Genomic DNA, 21765 nt, shown 5'->3' on the forward strand with positions numbered 1-21765 from the left:
AAGCTGTGACCGTTCACATGGTAAACTGCAACCTATGGTCGCAACAATACAATACATGGCTCTAAAAGCTTAGTAGCAGTAAAAGGAATATTTACAGAGAAAGAAGGGTTGGGGGCAGAGGATGCTACTACCAATGTGTTCAGCACAGACCAATTGTCTTTTAAAGGGCAGACATTAATTTAGGTTAGTTTGAGTTTGGGTTTAGGGAGCTTTTGCTAATGCATGCATGGTGTTTTCAGAGGCGTCCCAGACCTCCTCTCCCTCCCTGTCCGAGCAGCTGCTGCTGGGTAAAGATGACGGCAGCGGGGCCGGCATCAACGTGGAGTGCAGGATCTGTGGGGACAAGGCCTCCGGATTCCACTACGGCGTCCACGCCTGCGAGGGATGCAAGGTGAACAAAAACACTATTCCACTTTCGTGACTTTTGTGCCATGCCGTCTTGGTGTAGTGTTTCCAGAACGTTTTTATGTTGAGACCCCGGGATCGAAAATAGTGAAAATAGACGATCTACAAGCTCACAACACATTGCGAATTGCGATTAATATTTTGTTTTTGGGCTTTTATGCCTTTATTGATAGGGCAGTAGACTGACAGGAAATGGGGGGAGAGATGGGGAGAGACAAGCGGCAAAGGTCGTCCGGATCGGGAATCGAACTGGCGACGCCGCCAGACATCCATGCCTATGTGGCAATGCCTAAGTGGTATGCGCCTGGACCAGTAGGTCAGCGGGCCCCCCGGTTTTTGCTATTTTCACAGTTCACTAGTTAGTTGTCTTATCTTTTGAAAAATGTTAGACATTTTGTATTTATCCCCCCCCCCCCCCCCCCCTCAAAAGAAAACATGTTATTATTTAAAAATAATAATAATAAAAAAAAAGTTGAAAGAAAGAAGGAGATATTTACTCCCATAAAAATGTGTCTGTGACCCAATGGTTCCCGACTTAGTGTTTGGGAACCAGTGGACTAACATATTTCACAGGTTCTAGATGTGCTTCCATACGCTACAACTTCTTCCATACGCTTTTTCCTTCTTCCTGAGTAGTAACCTAAAGGGGAGCACACACCGGCTTAGGACGGCGAGCGGACATTTTTCACCGCCGCGGCAACGCCTGGAAAATACAACAGTGGTGTATCTGAGCCGGGGGTGAGGCGTGAACGCGCGTCTGACGCAGCCGGTGTGGGTATGTTCATTGAAAATAATGGGCACGGCTGTTTTTACGCACTGTCCGCAGCCGGTGTGTGTCCCCCTAATAATCACATTCTAATGTAAAATATGTCATGTGGTATTTTTTAACCTAATAAACTGCCCACAAAATGTTTGGAAACTTAACTTTGGTACATCTGGTATTGTGTTTTATGTCATTTCTATCGATTAGTCACCGTTACAATGAGGTACAGCTTGTAAGGATGGTGCATTTGTGGAATGAACAACACAACTAAACGCGTGGGTAGTCCCCCAAAAAATTGCCAAAATCCCCCAATATGCTTCTTGTTTTGAGCGACAAGCACTAAATAATGCGTAATCTGTGTAACGGAATGTTAGCTTCCACTTGCCCTATTGCACAGTCCTTATCCTGAAGGGACAAACGTGGCATCTTTCCACAGGGGCAGTGTTACTGCATGGAACATACACAAACTCAACAAGGTTTCAAGACCCATGCTCAGGTGCCAGTCACACGCCTGTGACTGGCACACACCTCTCAGCAGGTCTACAAGCTTTTAGATCTACTATTTTCATAGCGTAACCAAACATGAAATGACTTGACTTTTAGCTCTTCTGGATCTCTTCTCCTGTAGTCCTTCCCTAACATTTAAAGGGACTACACCATGAATTTACATTTTTCCAATTTGTATGTATTTTCTTGGTGTCCCACCAGCAACTTCTATCCTCACAAAGTCCTATTTCTGACCATTGTGTCTTTCTCAGTTTATGGGCAGATCTATGTTAGCATGTCTCAGAACGGTCCTGATTGTGAAAGGTCAGATTTGTGATGTCACAAGGCCTGAGAAGGAGGCAGGAGGAGCTGGGAGAGGGTTGGGGAGGGGTGGGCAGGCCTGAGAAGGAGGCAGCAGGAGCTGGGAGAGGGTTGGGGAGGGGTGGGCAGGCCTGCTGAGCAGGAGGTGGGGAGGAGTGTGGGGCCAAAACTGGCTCAATAGCGCAGTCCTCCCACTCAGGACAAGGTGGTACTGCAGCTGAAAATGCTCTGAAAGCCAGGCAGAAATGACAGGGGCTCTGTATTCAGGAGTGGTAATTTAGCCCCAAACCTTTTCAAAAACGTTTTTAGGACACAAACAGTGTTATATAAATTATTTTTAAATGCATGGTGTAGGACCTTTAAGTTTAGTTTTTATTTGTTGACTAAATTGTCAATTATGTAGTCTTAGTTTTAGTCCACATAGCTTAGTTTTGAGCGGTGCTCACACATCTGGCTTTGCCTGTTTGTCCTGAGAAAATGGTAGCCCACGGTCACATTGACCGAGCTTTGCGGGACGCTTAATGAAATTAACCCATAAATTGCACCACTCACTTAACTCTTTGAGTGCCCCCTTTTTCACCACTAGAGGGCCCCAATGACCAGAGAATTCTACTTAGACAGTGCTGGTATATGCACAAGCCCTGCAGCCATGACATGCCTGAACACTTTCCTTTGTGCATGTACAGGAAGAGGATGAAGTTAGCTTGAAGTTAGCTATTGGCTACCAAGCATTTTAGAAGATCTATTTTCTGCAATTTAGCCACGATTAAACCTTGCACACCTCATGCATGGGAAAAAAACAGAGAAGAATGAGCTCTAAAAAATCCAATGCAATCCTGGATTGCATTGGAGTGGATTTGTGCAGTTTGTTCACAGCTTTCAAACAAAAAAATCCGATTGGAAATCCGTTCAGGCATTCTTGAGATAATAGCCATTATGTTTTACATGTTATGTAAACAAAAATGGCTGCCCTGTATGTTAGATGGGGTTGTATGGGGGTGGAACATGCACAATCGCGATTGAAATCATGTTCACCAGATTTGATGGGGTCCAAAAAAAAAAATTCAAACATTTTTTTTTCAAATTTTTATTTTTTTATTTTTTATTTTTTAAAGCCGAACTAGTTCGGGATCGGCACTCTGCGATACGATAATAAAGCCGAACTAGTTCGGGATTGGCACTCAATGAGTTAACACTGGGTGTGATTATTATTTTGTTTTTGAGTTTTCGTTTTTAATAATTACTATCTGTTGCAAAGACTATATTGTCATCCAAACCATGCCCATAGTAACCACATTTTAGAGGATAGCCTACCTACTACCTAGTATGAGTGTAATTGTGGGCTCGCCTATAAGGCGAGCACACTTTAGATATTGTCATTATTTCTATACTAGGCAGGCAGTCAGTGCAAGTATCAAAAAACTTCGGTTCCTTTCTACTCCTACATACTTAGTGAGAAAATGAAAATAAAAACATCAATGTGTTCAGTTTACAGTGGCGAAGTGTGCTATTATTTTCTATAGCAATCGGCCAAATGGTGGCGCTGTAGGAAGCCTTCGAAAGTGCGAACTTTGAACAGGTATAGCTCATGCTGTGTTTTAGGTACAGCCATGAAACCTGTATACACGTATGCGTCTCCTCATGCCGAACAACTTTTACGCTCTGACTTTTGACCTCTGACCTTTAGGTCTCCCACAATTCGGAATTATATGAAAAACAGTAAAAATCTATCTCCTCCTGGGATTTTCGCGTCAAGTGCACAAAACTTTTTTCACATGAACTTTGGACCAATACGGTCAAACTAGTCTCGGCGGATTTCTTTTAAAGTGAAATATATTTTTTTAATAATTCAATCAATATTGCGGTTTTATGCAAATTATTCTTCGGCCTCTAAATCATACATGCAAAGTTACACGTTCATGGCATTTGGCAAAGATGTGGAGGGTTAGTCAAAGTATCACTGAAACCAATTTTATTCCAATCGGCCAAAGGGGGGGCGCTATATGAAGCGTTTGAAAATTCAAACTTCAAACGGGCATAAGTCATGACTCGTTTTGTTTGAAGACATGCAACTTGTTACACGCGTGCTTTGACTCAAGCGGAAGACATCTGTGTCGTTGTTAAGTAAGCTCCGCCCTTCGATTTTCCGCCATTTTGAGCAGTTTGTAAAACGCGTAAACCCGCTTTTATTCTGGAATTTTCGCTCCACGTGCACAAAACTTTTTTTACGTGAACTTTGGACCTAAAGATCTGTCAGATCGGATTTCTTTAAAATTGAAACATGCTTTTTTAAATAAATTCAATGAATATTGCAGTTTTATGCAAATTATTCTTCTGCCTCTAAATCATACATGCAAAGTAACATGTTCATGGCATTTGGCAAAGATGTAGAGTGTTAGTCCAAATATCACTAAAACCAATCTTACCCCAATTGGCCAAAGGGGCGCTATATCATTTTGAGCAGTTTGTGAAACGCTTAAACCCGTTAGGATTTTTTTTTTGCAATTTGCATGAAACATTCTACACACAATCTAAGGACCTTTATCTAATATGCCTATGAAGTGCACACACACACAAAAAAAATGAATATAGCTGCAAGCAGCGATAAAGTGGCCAAATCCAAAAACACCTCAAATCATGAACACAGCCTGCAATGTGCGTGAAATCATGCAAGCACATTCCCAATAGGTCAAGGAACAGATACCACCCTTCTTACATTGGCCTGTTATAGCGCCACCAGCGGGTCAACTTTTGCACAACACATTTTTGGAACAAAATGGACCAATCTTTGACGTCAGTAACGTCAAAGAGAGCACTGCCTGCGATCTTGACATTTTGTACTTTTATGGCCATTGTTTTCTGGCTTGAAGCGAGCCCACAATTGTTTCGAAGGAACAATATTTTTCTAGTATTTATTTATTCTCTTCTGCATTAGCATTGTTATTGAAGGAACTATAGTTCAGGACACAGTTTCTGTCAGGAATGTGGGTGGGACCGGACCATCCAGCATCAGTGCTAGCAGGAGGGAAGCTAAGCTATTCCCCCAGGCTCTGTATGAGGTGATCACTGGCCAGACCATGTACAAATCGTTTTATTATAGTAGTAATAACTACTCCCGCCGCTCTGCTGACGTCAGAAAAGTCCGCGAATGGCAGAGAAATCCGCGGGTGGTCGCAAGTTCCGCGATCACGGATTCCTGGGGGGTCTAACTGCTACAGCAGCGTGTGCATTTCCTCATGGATCTCTGCCCTCTTTAGTCACTGTCCAGTACAACATGTGTCTGTCTGGTTGGCTGGCTGGCTGGCTGGCTGGCTAAATTGTTGGCTGTGCAGTTGGCTGACAGTCTATCTGTCTGTCTGTCATTTTAAGCAGCTGCAGCAGCTTATATAGCGCGGTGTGACATCACACATAACATTACAGTACAGTCGCAGACAGGCGGGGTGTGTGTGTGTGTGCGTGCGTGCGTGCGTGCATGCGTGCTATGGAGCAGGTAGAGATACCCATATAAGGACCAGGGTCAAAGAGGCCGACATCATCCAAGCTGGCATCATACGTATATCTTTTCTGTCGGGCAGAAACCAGCTATGTCCAAAATCTAAACTTTTCAGGAAATTACAAAATCATACCCAGCACCGCAAAAAAAAGAAAAACACAATACTGACTAACCAGTTCCCTCAAATGATTTCCATTAGATCATGTAACTATTGTGACTGTGTATTATGCGGTTGTGTGTATACATTGTTTTATATGCTGAGGATGTGACGGTGTTGTGTGTGTGGTTTGTGTTTCCCAGGGTTTCTTCCGGAGGACCATCCGGATGAAGCTGGAGTACGATCGCTGTGAGCGCAGCTGTAAGATCCAGAAGAAGAGCAGGAATAAGTGCCAGTACTGCCGCTTCCAGAAGTGCCTGCAACTGGGCATGTCCCATGATGGTGAGACACACACACACACACACACACACAAGGGAGAGCATACATACACTCAGAGATAGACAGGAACATCCACAAACGTCACATCCGGTTTACCTGCCAGGGGGAAACCAAATGATTCTGCCTCATAGAGTTAATACAGCGTGCATCGTACACAATCGTTTGAAACACTTTCAGAGCTTTTTTGGGACGATCGAAACTTTGACAGCCAAGAATAATCCAACAGAAGGACTGGAACGCAATCGTTCACTCGCCCTCGGAAAGTTGACTTATTATTAAGTCATTTACCGCCTCCCCCGATAATCCAGAGAAAATGCCAATGTCCCTCTCCGCCAGGCCCAATAATCCAGAGATTTTGCCGTTTTTGGAGAAAAAAAAAGAAACGAAAAAAATATTTTTTGGACCCCAAAAAATGTAGTAGGCATGATCGTAATCCCCCATAATAACCCCATCTTTCAAACATGGCAGCCATATTTGTTTACATAACAAGAAAACATAATGGCTGCTATCCCATGAATGCCTGAACAGATTTCCAAGCAGATTTTTTTGTTTGAAAGCTGTGAACAGCATGCACACACGTGGTGCATGATCTAGGCATGGGCGTGCATGATCCGTGCACTATGAATTACATGGAAGTCTATGGAGACTGGGGGCGGCCTGGTACTTGGCAGCCATTTGAAAAAAGGCGCCGAAAAGGTTAAGAGAGTGTCTCCCTCCACAGCCATCCACTACAGCAGGATGGTGTAATCCTACTAATAAAGGAGCAAACTCACGCTCTAACGCTCTAACACTCACGCTCTAACGCTCACGCTTATCTACGTTTATCTATTCACTCGCTTCAGCAACTGATCCCAAAGTTCACATGGTATTGGCCATTAGCATTATACCAACACTGACGGAGCCCGAATTTCATTTCTCCCAAATTAAAGCAGTTTAAATTTGCGTTTTCTTAACCACTTCTGTTGAACTCTGCTGTCTGTTGCCAGGGTTACGGTCCGTTCCTCCAGGCCATGGGATCTGTAGCCCCACACACACACACCCCTTTCTCTCACAGTTAGGAATGTTTCTCTCTCTCTCTCTCTCTCTCTCTCTCTCTCTCTCTCTCTCTCTCACACACTTTCACCGGGTGCGTTTGACATATTTTGGAGCACATATCTTCGAACGGGTAAGGTCTAGTGTACATTAACAGCAGAGTGTCTCCCTCCTCAGCCATCCGCTACGGCAGGGTGGTGTAATGTACATTAACAGAGTGTCTCCCTCCTCAGCCATCCGCTACAGCAGGGTGGTGTAATGTACATTAACAGAGTGTCTCCCTCCTCAGCCATCCGCTACTGCAGGGTGGTGTAATGTGCATTAACAGAGTGTCTCCCTCCACAGCCATCCGCTACTGCAGGGTGGTGTAATTAGTCCCCCCAGGAATCCGCGGAGAAAAATTCTTAATTCCGCGGAGAACAATCCTGATTCTGCGGAATTCTGTGGTGAACAATTCTTGATTCCGCGGACATTAAAAAACAACCTAAAATGACCAGTTATCAAGCTAAAAATGATATAGTTCTAATAATCAAGTGAAATAGCTATGAAAATAGCTACAATTAATTTTAATTAGTGGTTAGAATAATCAAATAATCATTTTTGAGAATATAAATCTAATATTAAATCTATTTTTTTTTTAATTGTTATTGTTTTTAATAATTACTTTCTGTTGCAAAGACTATATTGTCATGCAAACCCTGCCCATAGTAACCACATTTTAGAGGATAGCCTACCTACTACCTAGTATGGGTGTAATATTTATCTATTCTCTTCTGCATTAGCATAACGCCAGGACCATAGACATAGAGGAACTATAGTTCAGGACACAGTTTCTGTCAGGAACGAATGTGGGACCGGACCAATACAGCGTCAGTGCAACCAGCAGGAGGGAAGCTAAGCTATTCCCCCAGGCCCTGTATGAGGTGGCCACTGGCCAGACCATGTACACATCGTTTTATAATAGTAGTAATGACTACTCCCGCCGCTCTGCTGCCACTCGCGACCGTTATTCTACGGACGTCAGAAAAGTCCGCGAATGGCTGAGAAATCCGCGGGTGGTCCATGTATAGCATGCGTGAGTGCGTGTTTCTCACCATGTGAGGCTGTGAGCCAATATAAACAGTCAGACGATGTGCCTAGTTCCTAGTCCATTAAAAATCAGCACCATCCGCTCTGGTATCGTCACCACACACACGAGTCACAGCACATGAATGCATGCCACGGCAAACAAAGCCATTTCCGTTTCCGTATCCGGCACGAGGACCGGCTAGGCTGTGAGTCTTGTCCGTCTATATCACCGCGACATCTAGCGGCCGTGATGAAAACTACATGTAAAATGTAATATTCTGCTCCTCGTCTGCGGACTACTATGATATCCGCGGGAGGCTCTGATATCCGCGGAGGGCTTCGATTTCCGCGAAAAATTCCGTGATCGCGGAATCGCGGATTCCTGGGGGGACTATGTAATGTGCATTAACAGAGTGTCTCCCTCCACAGCCATCCGCTACTGCAGGGTGGTGTAATGTACATTAACAGAGTGTCTCCCTCCACAGCCATCCGCTACGGTCGGATGCCCGAGGCGGAGAAGAGGAAGCTGGTGGCGGGCCTGCTGGCCGGGGAGAGCGGCAGCCCCGGAGGAAGCCCCAGCGGCACAGACTTCAAGACCCTGGCCAAGAGGGTGAACAACGCCTACCTGAAGAACCTCAACATGACCAAAAAGAAAGCCAGGAGCATCCTGACCGGCAAGACCCCCTCCAACCCTGTACGTATCTAGAATACCTAAAGACCAGCCTGTACAGTACCTACAGTATCTGATTGATTGATTTATTGATTGAATACTTTTATTAGTCAGAAATGTAAACAGTACGAGGTACAGTCAAACATTAAGGCTAAAATGCTAACAGCGGTGCTATGGCATTGGTCCGACATTTCATTGTTCCTACATCCCATTAGTCCAAATCTGGTGAATGTTAACCTGGTGAAAATCTATGCCTAAACCTAACCCTAACCTCAGTAAAACTATGCCTAAACCTAACCCTATCTAAATTAGGAATAATGAGATGTAGGACTAATGAGATGTAGGACTTATGGGCAGTCCCTCGACCACCATTGTGATCCTAAGTTTATTTATTTATTTTTTACATTAAGCACTTAAACCCTAGCATCCCTATTCTGAGGGGAGCGGAAATAGCAGATCTACAAGCTCACAACGGCTCGCGCTGCGAGGCCAAAGATTTTGGGGTCCTTGACATGAAAAGGCTTGAGAAGCACTGCTATAGGACTCCCGGATGTGTCACAGGTCACACTGTAACGTTATCATGTTGAGTCTGAGGGAGGAAGACAGGGAACTGGGTCATGTGTCAGTGTACAGTTAACACTATGTGTGAAAGGGTTCCAGACCCATAAGGACTTTCCTGACTTTCCTGTCTCCACTGTTGTGTCTTCCACTGGTGGAAGTACTCAGATGTTTTACTTAAAGGCATATTACTTAAACCCATTTAGAACGGGTACGCATTATTGTGTATCATTATTTTATGCTTTAACTATTGAAAAATAGCAGATATACAAGCTCACAGCGAGCAAGCTTGTAGATCTGCTATTTTTTTTAAATCATGAAAATTAGAATTTTGACCCGATTCTATAAGTGTCTTTTGAATCCTTCTAAGGTTTTTTGAAAAACCTATGTCTCTATGTCAGCAATCTGTCCAGCCATCGTCAAAGAAAAGGTCCTTTTCACTTAACTCATTTGAAGCCGATCCCGCGAATACTCGCGAAATATTAAAAGGTATCTAGACTGCCGATCCCGTGTATAAAGCTGGGGCTACGTACTGTCCGTTGGAAAGTGCTGGCACAGGTGGAGTCGCAGATTCATCATCATCGCGCATCCACGTGCACACAATAGTGTGCCCATAACATGGAAGCCAACGGTCTTTCTCATCTTTATAGTCCATTTTCTCCAAAAAACACTTTTGATGCCAAGGATGGCATTGGATTCTCACTAAAATAGCAAAAGTATAAAGGGATCCATCTTCCACTCCTGTTTACCTCTGGACCAGAACTACTTCCGGGTGAATCGTAAAGCTTGTCAAGTAGGAATTGTGAGCTCGATCTACTCCCGGCCTTCAAAATAAGAGACTGGCCGCGGACGGAGCAGGCGGCCGGCAGCTTGGACTTTTAACCCTTTCATGTCTGGAGCACTAAATGGGTTAACTGGAGCTCAGTTAGTCTGTTCTTGAGAGACTACTATGTCAGTGGTTCTCAAACTTTTTCATGTGAAGGATCCCCAAAATGATATTTATTTGGCCACGGACCCGCATCTCAAAATATTTAGTTTCAAGGACCACCCCAGAAGAAAAAATGGAGTTGCAAATGTTCGCTTTGAAAATACATATATTCAAAGATTTGCACACATTTTCACAACTTTTTCAAAAATAGCAGATCTACAAGCTCGCAGCGCGGCACCGAGTGCCGCGCTGTGAGCTTGTATATCTACTATTTTTCACTGGTTAAAGCATTCAATAATTCTATGCCTAAAATTAAAGGCATATTACTTAAGTTTGCCCGATGTTTACCTAAAAAGAAAAACTGAATTTCCCTCTATAGCAGCAGTTCTCAGCCACTGCAGAAGTGTGGCTGTGTTTACCTGCTGAAAGCACACTGACCTCTAACTGTATTTTTGGTTTTCACTGTTTGTTTTGGTAGACAGGGACGTTTTTTTGGGGTGGGGGTGTCTACCAAAACAAACATTAAAATACACAGCTTATCTACAAGCTCACAGACACGTTGTTTAAGCTCGTCTCTTTGCATTTGATGTATGTGTTTACCTTGCTTACTGTAAGTCACTCTGGATTAAGAGTGTCTGCTAAATGTGTACATTGTAGAATTACAACGGTTTTGTATAAGAATACAGTAAGAGTAAGTTGCTTTCCACCACTACTTGGTCTCTCTTCAGAACTCAGACAGGACACAGCACCTCCCAGTGGCCCACGGAGGTGCTGCCCAAACAGTTTATATTGATTGATTGAAGAGTTTATTAGAAGTGTACATAGGAAAAGGTACAGTTTCATGACAGTACAGTTCACTGGTAAAAGGATATCCAAGAAAGCCTTACGGCTTATTTACATAGGAAACCTTTTAAAAAAAAACTCATATAACATTGAATGACAGAACAGAACACAGTACTATACAGAGGATATCATCAATAGAAAAAAAAATCACACCCGTGTGAAGTGGAGCTGTGTGTGTGTGTGTGTGTGTGTGTGTGTGTGTGTGTGTGTGTGTGTGTGTGTGTGTGTGTGTGTGTGTGTGTGTGTGTGTGTGTGTGTGTGTGTGTGTGTGTGTGTGTACCGATTTTTGTGTGTGTGTACCGATTTTTGTGACATTTGAAGAAAATATGTAGGAAAAGGAGCAAAAAGTGTGTTTTGGAGAAAATTCAAGATGGCGGAAAATCTATCATGGCGCAAATGGGCGTGGCCTATATGGGGAGATGCGTCATGACCCAAGGAATCCAGGGAAAAAATATTTTTAATTGTCCGACCTACGGTTCAAGAGTTACAGGCCAAAACGTAAAGTGGGGTGTTATGGCCAAATGACACAATTATTTTTTATTTAATCCTTGAAATCATTATGAACCTCCTCTCCAAGTCTTGAAACTCTAGCCCCTATGGTTTGCGAGAGACAAATAATTGAATGTGAGTTTTTGCAATTCCCATTATAAGTCAATGGGGAAAATTAATTCACTAATAAATTAATATCAATTAAACTATAGAACCTTTCTCTTAGAAAAGTAATAGCCCACGATTCCCGAGTAAGCCGGTCGATTTGACATATGGCGCGAGTGTGTGGTGGCAAAACTGTGGGACTAGTGGCGTGCCGAAGTTTAGGAAGTTCAGGCTACATACAGACAGACACACACACACACACACAGACACACAGACCCACACGGCCACGTATAGGGAGCCTGTGCTTCACACAGCTCCAAAAATGTTTAGAGAAGCAGCCGCCTGTAAGTGACTTTTCAAACCATTTTTAATGGAAGTTAGGGATTTACATTCTTTTAAGGCTTTCAGTAGGGCGTTCCACATATTAGTGGTATAGCAGGAGAACTAATTTGATCCTTTTTTAGAGCCAAATCTGGGTTGAACGTGATCTGTGCTTTAAACTATTAATTAAACCAGTGGTTGTCAACACTTTTTTATGTACAAGGCTGTAGATCGTCTATTTTCGGCACACAGATACGTTTAAATCAGGCATTGCGACGCCATCACAGCCCACCAAAATACATTTTAGTCGATTAAGTCAACTGTAGCTGGTTGACTAAATCTTATGATATTTAGTCAACTAAAACTACCCGATAAGTCAAACACTTCAAATATCTAAAATAATTATGACTAAAACTGAATGGAATTTTATTCAAAAGACTATGACTTGCCGTCAAAATAACGCAGTTTGTTTATTTGTTCTCGTTTCTGTGGCAGCCGTTTGTCATCCACGACATGGACTCTCTGTGGCAGGCGGAGAACGGCCTGGTGTGGAACCAGCTGATCAACGGTGGCACACCGCCCAACAAGGAGATCGGCGTGCACGTGTTCTACCGCTGCCAGTGCACCACGGTGGAGACTGTGCGGGAGCTCACCGAGTTCGCCAAGAGCATCCCGGGCTTCGTCAACCTCTTCCTCAACGACCAGGCAAGAGAGAAATCAGTTTTTATTTCCTGTTTGGTTTTAGCTTTCTTTGTTGGCGTCTCTGCCAGGATGCAGGCGTTGCAGAGCCTATGTTTTGCACCCTGTCAGTGCTTCCGTCCGTGCTTCCGTCCGTCCGCGTGTCCATGTCTGTGAGCAGCTAATCGCCGGCACCGTTGGCCCGATTGCAGTGGATGCCAGAGCAGAACCTCTGCCCCAAATCTTTCAGATCAGCCTGTTATAGCGTTCTTTATATTACTCCTACAGATTTTGTCCAAACATCACCCAAATCGCTACATAGTAATCGCTATAGTGTTGTGATCAATACGGATCTGTCAGATTCTTCATATTCCATCATGATTGGCTAAGATTCGCTTCTAAAGATCTAAGATTCTCCTCCAAGGAGTTTGGAGGAGCACCTTTTTTTGTTTGTATGTTTTCTGTTTGGGTTTTTACGATCATGACATTTTACTTTGAATAAATAATTGTGGTTAACTATTTAATTGGAATTGAACATTGGAGCATACAGCAAACAGAAATGTAAACATAAATTTACATTTCTGTTTGCCTTTGCACAGGGCAGATAGGACAAATAACTTATAATAAATAAATATACAAAGACGTATTTATATTTATTATTTATATTTAATAACTTTATGCTATAACATAGTGGAAACATACTCAACATATCGCGACACGTTGTGAGCATGCAGATCTGCCATTTCCGCTATTTTTTGGGGAAAATGTTTGAGAATGTATGAACAACGGTGTAGCTCTGGCTCCCCCTGCAGGTGACCCTGTTGAAGTACGGTGTGCACGAGGCCATCTTCGCCATGCTGCCATCGCTGATGAACAAAGACGGGCTGCTGGTGGCCAACGGGCGGGGCTTTGTCACCCGCGAGTTCCTGCGCAGCCTGCGCCGGCCCTTCAGCGAGATCATGGAGCCAAAGTTCGAGTTTGCCGTCAAGTTCAACGCCCTGGAGCTGGACGACAGCGACCTGGCACTGTTCGTGGCCGCCATCATTCTGTGTGGAGGTGAGAGTCACTGTTTGTAGCCGCTATCATTCTGTGTGGAGTATTCAAATCGCATATTAGGACTTGGCCTACCAAAGATTTTGAGACATGATAGCACTGTTCCAACCTACCAACCATTGACACATTAACTGCCAGAGTTAAAACATTGTCTACTCTGCCCTTGCCAAGATTCAGAATGTTTTCATTAACCTTTGAAAAATCATAAAATCGTATTCTTCACAACGATCCACACACCGATAGAACGTAGTAGAGTCACAGATAATCAGAGAAAATAAATTGTGCTGTCGCGAAGATTGTATAATTGATTAAATCGATTAGTTCCATTAAGGGAAAAACTAAAATGTTGCACTAAATGGTTTTGTATAATTGATTAACCCATTTAGGCCTAGAATTATTGAATGCTTTAACCAGTGAAACATAGCAGATATACAAGCTCACAGCGCGGTACCGAGTGCCGCACTGCGAGCTTGTAGATCTGCTATTTTTTCGTGAAAATGTGTGCAAATCTTTGACTATACTGTATGTATTTTCAAAGCGAACGTTTGTAACTCAAAATTTGCTTCTGGGGGGTCCCTGGAATTAAATATTTTAAGATGCGTGTCCGTGGCCAAATAAATATCATGTTGGGGGTCCTTCACATGAAAAGGTTTGAGAACCACTGACATAGTAGTCTCTCAAGAACAGACTAACTTAGCTCCATTTAAGTGAAAATGACCTTTTCTTTGACGATGGCATGCCAGATTGCTGACATAGAAACAGGTTTTTCAAAAAGGCACTTATATGAATCACTTGTAGAATCGGGTCAAAATTCTAATTTTCACGATTTTTCAAAAATAGAAGATCTACAAGCTCGCAGCGCAGCACTCGGTGCCGCGCTGTGAGCTTGTATATCTGCTATTTTTCAATAGTTAAAGCATAAAATAATGATACACAATAATGTGTACCCGTTCTGAATGGGTTAAATGGTTTAGTTGGATTAACTTAACACTAAATGGCCTGTGTCTTCCAGACCGTCCGGGGCTGATGAACGTCAAGCAGGTGGAGGAGATCCAGGACGGCATCCTCCAGGCCCTGGACCACCACCTGCAGGCCAACCACGCAGACTCCTCCTACCTCTTCCCCAAGCTGCTGCAGAAGATGGCCGACCTGCGGCAGCTGGTCACCGAGAACGCCCAGCTGGTGACCAAGATCAAGAAGACCGAGTCGGAGACCTCGCTGCACCCGCTGCTCCAGGAGATCTACAAGGACATGTACTGACGAGGATCTCGGGGATCTACTAGGACGTACACTGAGGCTCCGCGAAAAGCTGACGGAAGAAACACGAGCACTCGAAATGGCCTGGCGGAGATCGGAAGACTGCCCTTTGAGGGCTTTGATGTACTTCGTTGCGTGCAGTGCGTGACACCGCTGCGCGGCTGAGTGTTCCGGAAGCGTATCGTATTGCTGCCATTCCAGATGGGGGAGGGGGAGAAATTCTATCACATTGTAAGGTGATAAGTTAGTTTTTCTATATATTTTTTTAAAAGATATTTCTGGGGCTTTTTATGCCTTTGTATATTGATGGTCCAACGGTGAAGACTTGACGGGAAGTAGGGAGAGAAAGTCGGTTAAGTGACATGCAGCAAAGGTCCTACCGTGCTTGGGAATCGAACAAGGACTCGCTGTCAGGCATCAGAGCCTTAACCAATCAGCTATCGGCGCCCGAACATGTTATTTCATAATAGAGTGATGTTATTCTGTTAAAACGAGAAAGGTTATAAGTTATAACGTAATATGATTTATCTTTTTCTCCTGGCATGGCAGCAATACAGTTCCGTAAAGAGCAAAACCCGGCTTTACTCTGATACACGTCGGATCCGTCAGACGACTAGCTGCTCTCTGGGGTTTTTTCTAAAACGAAAAAACTCCTTCACGTTTTCGTGGCTTGAAAAACTAAATTGTTATGGCATGAGCAAAAAAAGGTGCTGCGTGAGTTCAATACAACCCATCTGTTCCATAATGCAACGGATGATCTGACTGTGACTTACGATGTTTCCGCGGACTGTTATTAATACATGAATGGATGTATGTTTGAAGCAGGCTTAGCCAGGCTGTGTCCTAGTCCACCTCTACCGGGACACTAAAACAACATGGTATTCCAGGAGAATACCGCCCTCTATGGGACAACCTACGAGAACTACAACACCCACAATCCTCTTTGTTTTGTTTTTTCCCCTCTCTCTCTCTCTTTAGCGGATGATCAGTGTTTATATAATATATACAGTTTTTTGTAGTCTTATCGTCGAGATTTGGAGCGTTTTTATATGAACGGTCAAAACCCCATTCTCAACCCTGGACACCAGGGGAGGTTCATGTTACCAAGTCTTTGTATCTTCTTTTTTACCTTGAGAATCTTGTTACACAGGCGGACGGTGGAGTCCACTGATACACTGTCATCTTACTGGTGTGTTCACATTGGTCCCCTTATAGCAGTGGTTCTCAAACTGTGGGTCCCCAAAATGTTGGTTAAACAAACCAAAAAACTGTAGGTAACAAACAGGGTATCTGCACTTTTCTAAAGTGACAATTTAAGTACTTTTATGGCCTTTTCAATACCTCTAAAATTAAACGAATAAAAATAATAAGACAATTACTGCATTAAAAGTACTCTACTAACTATACTATTAAAAAAATCTAACATTGACCAAATTGTGAAATATTGTAAGATCGTCTAATTTCACAATGAGTCAAACTAAACGTAATGCCTCGACTACAATTCCAAGTGCTTATCAGGGTGGGGGGTCCCCAGTTCAAATATATTTTTTACTGGGCACTTGAAAACTCCAGCTTGAAAACTTTGAGCACCACATACTACCTTAAAGCAGTGGTTCTCAAAGTGGGGTCCAGGGACCCTCTGGGTTCCTCGAGAGGGTTTCAAATGGACCCTTATATTGGCAACCTCTTGTATGTTTATGTTATGGGAGGTCCTTGAAATTAAAGAAGTTTGAGAACCACTGTCTTATATACATGGATTAAAGTTCTCAGTCACCACGACTGATTTCAGTCCTTTTTTACTCGAATTAAAGCGTATTTGATTGGGTCAAACTAGCAATAGAATACTGTACATGTTCTATTGCTTGGAATTGTAAATTCATGTTTAGAAGCATCTTCCATAATGGTCTGGGATATTTCATAAATGCAAAGTTTAAAGCCTCAATCTATGATTGCTTCAACTGCTTGGCTGTATGTAAAAACAGCAAGAACATTTAGAATGATACTACCAGAACATTATATTTCTAGTTTCTACATATTGTTCTTTTTGTGATACAACTTCAAATCTATATCACCATTATTTCAAACCTTTCCCTCATTTATGATTATAATGAACGATTGTTTTTCTTGAATAGTGAAAACGGGTAAAATAGCAAACCTGCAAGCTTGTTGTGAGCTTGTAGATTGGCTATTTTCACTATTTCACTAAGTGCAATACAGGGTCAAGTCAAGTGGTTAATCTGACTAATCGATTTATTCAAACACAGCACTGGTGTCTGGGAGGGTTTACAGATTTCACTAATCATTGGGAGGGAGGCCTAACAACACTTTTCAGTTGTGAGATTTCCATTAGCTTTAATCCCTCATTAATTACAGTATATTGAACATATATAGTACCAGTAAGACGCCTAAGGGCGACATGTCTTGGACATCTGGCCAGTGATGTATATCGGACCAGTTACCCATATATGGAGACCCCTGTTACCCATATACTGTATATGGAGATATGCTGTAGGACCCAAACACGCTTACTCAGTTATTCGTTATGACATCTGACATCATACGTACAATCCCTTTTATGCCCATATATGGAGATCCCTGTCTGTAGAACCAGCCACACAGATGGGCTGTCTTGGCCATCTGTCTTGGCCATATATGGATTCTGTCATTGTGGTATGTGGCAGATGCGGCCTCCATATATGGGCATTCCCATATGAAGTCCTGTTAGTTATGGGCTTAATATTGTTAACATGGAGATATCTCCATATATGGGCATAAAAGGGATTTGTGTTGTTCCCCTGACATCACAGTGATGTTAGAGCATGATGTCGGAGCGTCAAACTAAGCGCACGCGGATGGTGACATGATGTGCCATTTCTCATACTAAACTGCGACCGTAGGTCTGAATAAAGTATTAACGCTTTGCCATGGGTCTTCAACTGGGGGTCCAGGACCCCTAGGAGGGTCCTCAGAGTTACTACCGCCAAATCTATGTGTGATTGGAACTTTTTTCTTTTTTTCCCCCTCCCACATTAACCATTTGAACCCTAGAGTTCCTATTCTGGGGGGAACATTCGCCAACAACAGTAGATCTACAAGCTCTTAGTCTTAGTTTACAAAGTATCGCGGGTTCAAGTGGTTAAATGTCCAAAAATACACGTAGAAGAAATAATCTGTAAACAAACTCCCCCCAGAGCGCCTCGTTACATGGTTGCGACTGCCGATAATTTCCGTAGCGATTAATCTATCGATTACTTTTTTGATTTGTTTGTGTTTTTTTTTTATATGTATCGCCGAATCAACGCGTATTTTATACTTTTTGTGCAATGATGCTGTGCAAAAATAGCCGATGTATGAGCTCGTAGATTGAAAATCTGTTTCTCTTTTTATTGATCATTTCATAAAAATGTATAATGTTTTTATAATCAATTTAATTGATTAGTTTAATTAACAATTGCAACCCTTATCGAGTTAACTCATCTACTGCCAGAGAAATAACATTTAAAAAAAACCTTTCTGTTCATTATGAGCCGTTGAGTTCAGCGTGTCTTGCCCAAAAAAACACAATGGAAACACCGGAGCCGAGATTGGAAAAACAAATGGAACCAAATGGACCCTTAGCCTAATGGCTTGTCATACATCACATTATGTCAGCCTGTTTCATGTCATTTGTCACATTAGGCTATGTCAGCCAATCAGGTGTCCGACAACGCATTATGTCAGCCAATCGTAACACTGTTACAAGTAAAAGGCCTGTATTCAAAATATTATTACGTAAAAGTAAATTTATTTTTCCTTTTTTTTTTTTTTTTACTAATTTGTCAAATTCTTTAAAAAATAACAGATCTTCAATCTCACAACGCCGAGCTTGTAGATCGGCTATTAACAGCTTAATTGGGCTTAATTGTTTAAAGTATGTTTTGTAATATTAAAGTTTTCCAAATAATTGCAGTTGTAAAAAAAGTACAGTATTTTATAGTGGAGCAGTATTCAGTATTGAAAACTGGAAATACTCTAGTAAAGTAAAAGTACCCCACAATTGTACTTTATAAGTGCAGCACTTGAGTAAATGTACTCACTGCTTAAATGAAGGGTCTCGATTGTATACCCCCATCGGCGCCTGAAGCTCTTCCATGTTCTCAAGCAGAAAACGTCTCAAACAGACATTTGTCAACCTATACATATTATAATATTTATAGGTCCTTACAACCTCCCTAATCTCAATATCTTTGCGCTATTATTATTATTATTATTTCTCTTATGTAGATCCCTTTTTGGTCTCTCAACCATGGGATTTGTTTAGAGTTGTTGAAATACTGTGAAAAGCTTATATATATATATATATAAAGATATACATGATCACAGGGTCTGTGTATGACGACGTATAATTTTGCCTGATTTTATTTCAATGTTTACTCAACATTTACCTACGTCGTGAATGATTGAAGTTTTTTTCGTTCTTTTTTTTTTTTTTTTTTTTCTTCTTGTGTATGCTCGTTCATTTTGTGAAACAAAAGTTCTTCCCCTCTTCCTGCAAAAAGTCTCCTCTTGTTACTAATACCAAGGGTATTATCTCGCCCTTAGGGCGTCTTACTGGTGGTATTGCGGTTAAAGGCATAATATGTCAATTTGCACGGTGATTACATGACTTTGGTGGGTGGGTCCCCATGGTGGGTGGGTCTGTGGCATCATTTTGGAGGTCCTTGGCACAAAAAACCTTTGAGAACTACTGCTTTAGTAGTCATTCGTAAGAATCGGCCTCAGGTCTTAATGTTTTTTTAAGGTGAGGTAACGCACATGCACCCCATATAGTCCGGGGACAGGCGCTTACCGTCTTCGTAGCAGCCCACACCAACCTTCGGGATATGGGGGGGGGGGGGGGGGGTCGCGGTCGCGGAGGACTTCAGGAAGGACTGAGTGGGAAGGACTGCTGGCCACCAGCCTCGCCTGTACACAAAGCCCTGAGTGTAGGACTAGGGTTAGGGATTGTTTAGGATTTTAACCATTCCCACTTAATGGTCCGATTCCTTAACGGTTCCTATAGGGGGTTCCGAATGGACCCTTTACATGTCTGTAGTGTACAAATGGAACCAAACGTTGGTTCCATTTGTACACTCAGAGTTATGTGGTGGTCCTTGAAATGATTACGTTTGAGAGCATAGCAGACAGTGAAGTCCTCGTTACCAGCTCTGACGGTGTGATAAAACCGGTTCCGGAAAAGGTTCCAAATGTGATGGAAGTGATTCCGGTTGCTCGATGTTGGATCCTGTTGCTGCGAATAAGTTGGACGCAGAGATTCTGCCGTTCCTGAAACGTTTTACCTGCGGAATACACATTAACCACTCGCTGTATTTGTTTTTGGTAGGATGGCCATTTTTAAGGGGCAGCCAAAACAAACAGTGAAAACACCAAAATACAGCGAGAGGGCAATGTGCTTATGCAGGTTAACACCACCACACTACGATATTGTGGGTACAAAAATGTATGCATTGTTTTGTTATGTAAACACTGGGCAAAGTTACATATTATGCCTTTCATAATGCCAACGGTATTATTATATTCTACCAGCTGTATCAATACGAACTGTATTATTCCTGTCTTATTGTGTTAATTAATAACCAAATGATTCATCTATGCACACATGAGCTGATTGATCACTTCATAACATAAGGATGTTATTTTTGTGTGTATTTTTCAAGTTCATAATTTAAAGTGGAGATTTACGGTTATGGATTTTCCGAGGATCTCAATCAATGTTTAGTAAAAGAAACAAATAATGGAATGAACAAACTTTAAAAGAAATAAAAGAAATCATTATGCTCATTGGCCGCTGTTCAGCCAGACTTGTCATGTTCCTTTTTATTTTTAATACAAACAATAAAACAATTGAAATGGCGCAAATTATGAATATCACATACCATGAGGCTGATTTGGAGAAAACATAGCTTTCTTCCCAATCCCTGGCCTATAGAGGGAATGTGGGTGTGGGTGGGTCATACCTGCCAACCTCAGCCCGTCAGAAAACAGGAGATTTCTTGGGGGAGGGTGGGGGGGGGGGTCATGACTGCAAATGACACCACGGTTATAGGACTAATATCCAACGATGATGAGAGGGCCTATAGGAGGGAAATTGAAGAGCTAACCCTATGGTGCCAGAATAACAATCTCTCTCTAAATGTTAGTAAAACAAAAGAGATCATCGTTGACTTTAGGAAATCTGAAGTCAATCACAGTCCCGTAACCATAAATGGTTCACCTGTAGACATAGTGGACAGTTTCAAATTCCTGGGTGTTCACATAACAAACTCACTCACATGGTCTCAAAACAGCGAAGGTATCCTTAAGAAAGCGCAGCAGCGATTGTACTTTCTGCGGCGCCTCAGGAGATTTGGCCTAAGCACCAAGGCTCTTGTTAATTTCTATCGCTGTACCATAGAAAGTGTATTGACAGGATGCATAACAGTGTGGTTTGGTAACGTGACTGCTCAAGACAGTAAACAGTTACAGAGAATTGTGAAGAGAGCTGCCAAAATCATTGGCATAGAATTACCACAGCTACACACAATCTATAACACACGCTGTAAGAAAAAGACAGAGAACATCTTAAAGGACAGCTGTCATCCCGCCCATTCCCTGTTCTATCTCCTCCCTTCAAAAAAACGTTACCAGAGCATCAAATCTCACACCACCCGTTTCAGTAATAGTTTTTATGCTCAAGCAATCAGGCTGCTTAACGAAGAGATGGAAGCGAGACGTAGGTAGTCATGTACAATATACGCAGTTTTTAAACTGTACACTGTCACACTGTATGGTTGTTTTGTTGTTTTTTGGGTTGTCCTGGGTGACCTGTTGTTGTCGTATT

General features: G+C 42.4%; 1 protein-coding gene across 2 annotated transcripts in view; it reads left to right on the plus strand.

Moving 5' to 3' along the window:
* The window catches only part of pparda (peroxisome proliferator-activated receptor delta a), a 40982-nt gene extending 20256 nt beyond the window's left edge, over positions 1-20726 (plus strand). For both annotated transcript variants that reach the window (XM_080729066.1, XM_080729067.1), the window contains 6 exons: positions 240-391; positions 5769-5907; positions 8490-8698; positions 12414-12623; positions 13409-13652; positions 14662-20726. In XM_080729066.1, the coding sequence (XP_080585192.1) occupies positions 240-391; positions 5769-5907; positions 8490-8698; positions 12414-12623; positions 13409-13652; positions 14662-14909 (1202 nt within the window). In that variant the 3' untranslated portion in view covers positions 14910-20726. The remainder of the gene's footprint in view (positions 1-239; positions 392-5768; positions 5908-8489; positions 8699-12413; positions 12624-13408; positions 13653-14661) is intronic.
* The last annotated feature ends 1039 nt before the right edge of the window (positions 20727-21765 follow it).

Source organism: Nannobrachium achirus, assembly GCF_963921795.1.
Source record: "Nannobrachium achirus genome assembly, chromosome: 6".
Taxonomy (NCBI): domain Eukaryota; kingdom Metazoa; phylum Chordata; class Actinopteri; order Myctophiformes; family Myctophidae; genus Nannobrachium; species Nannobrachium achirus.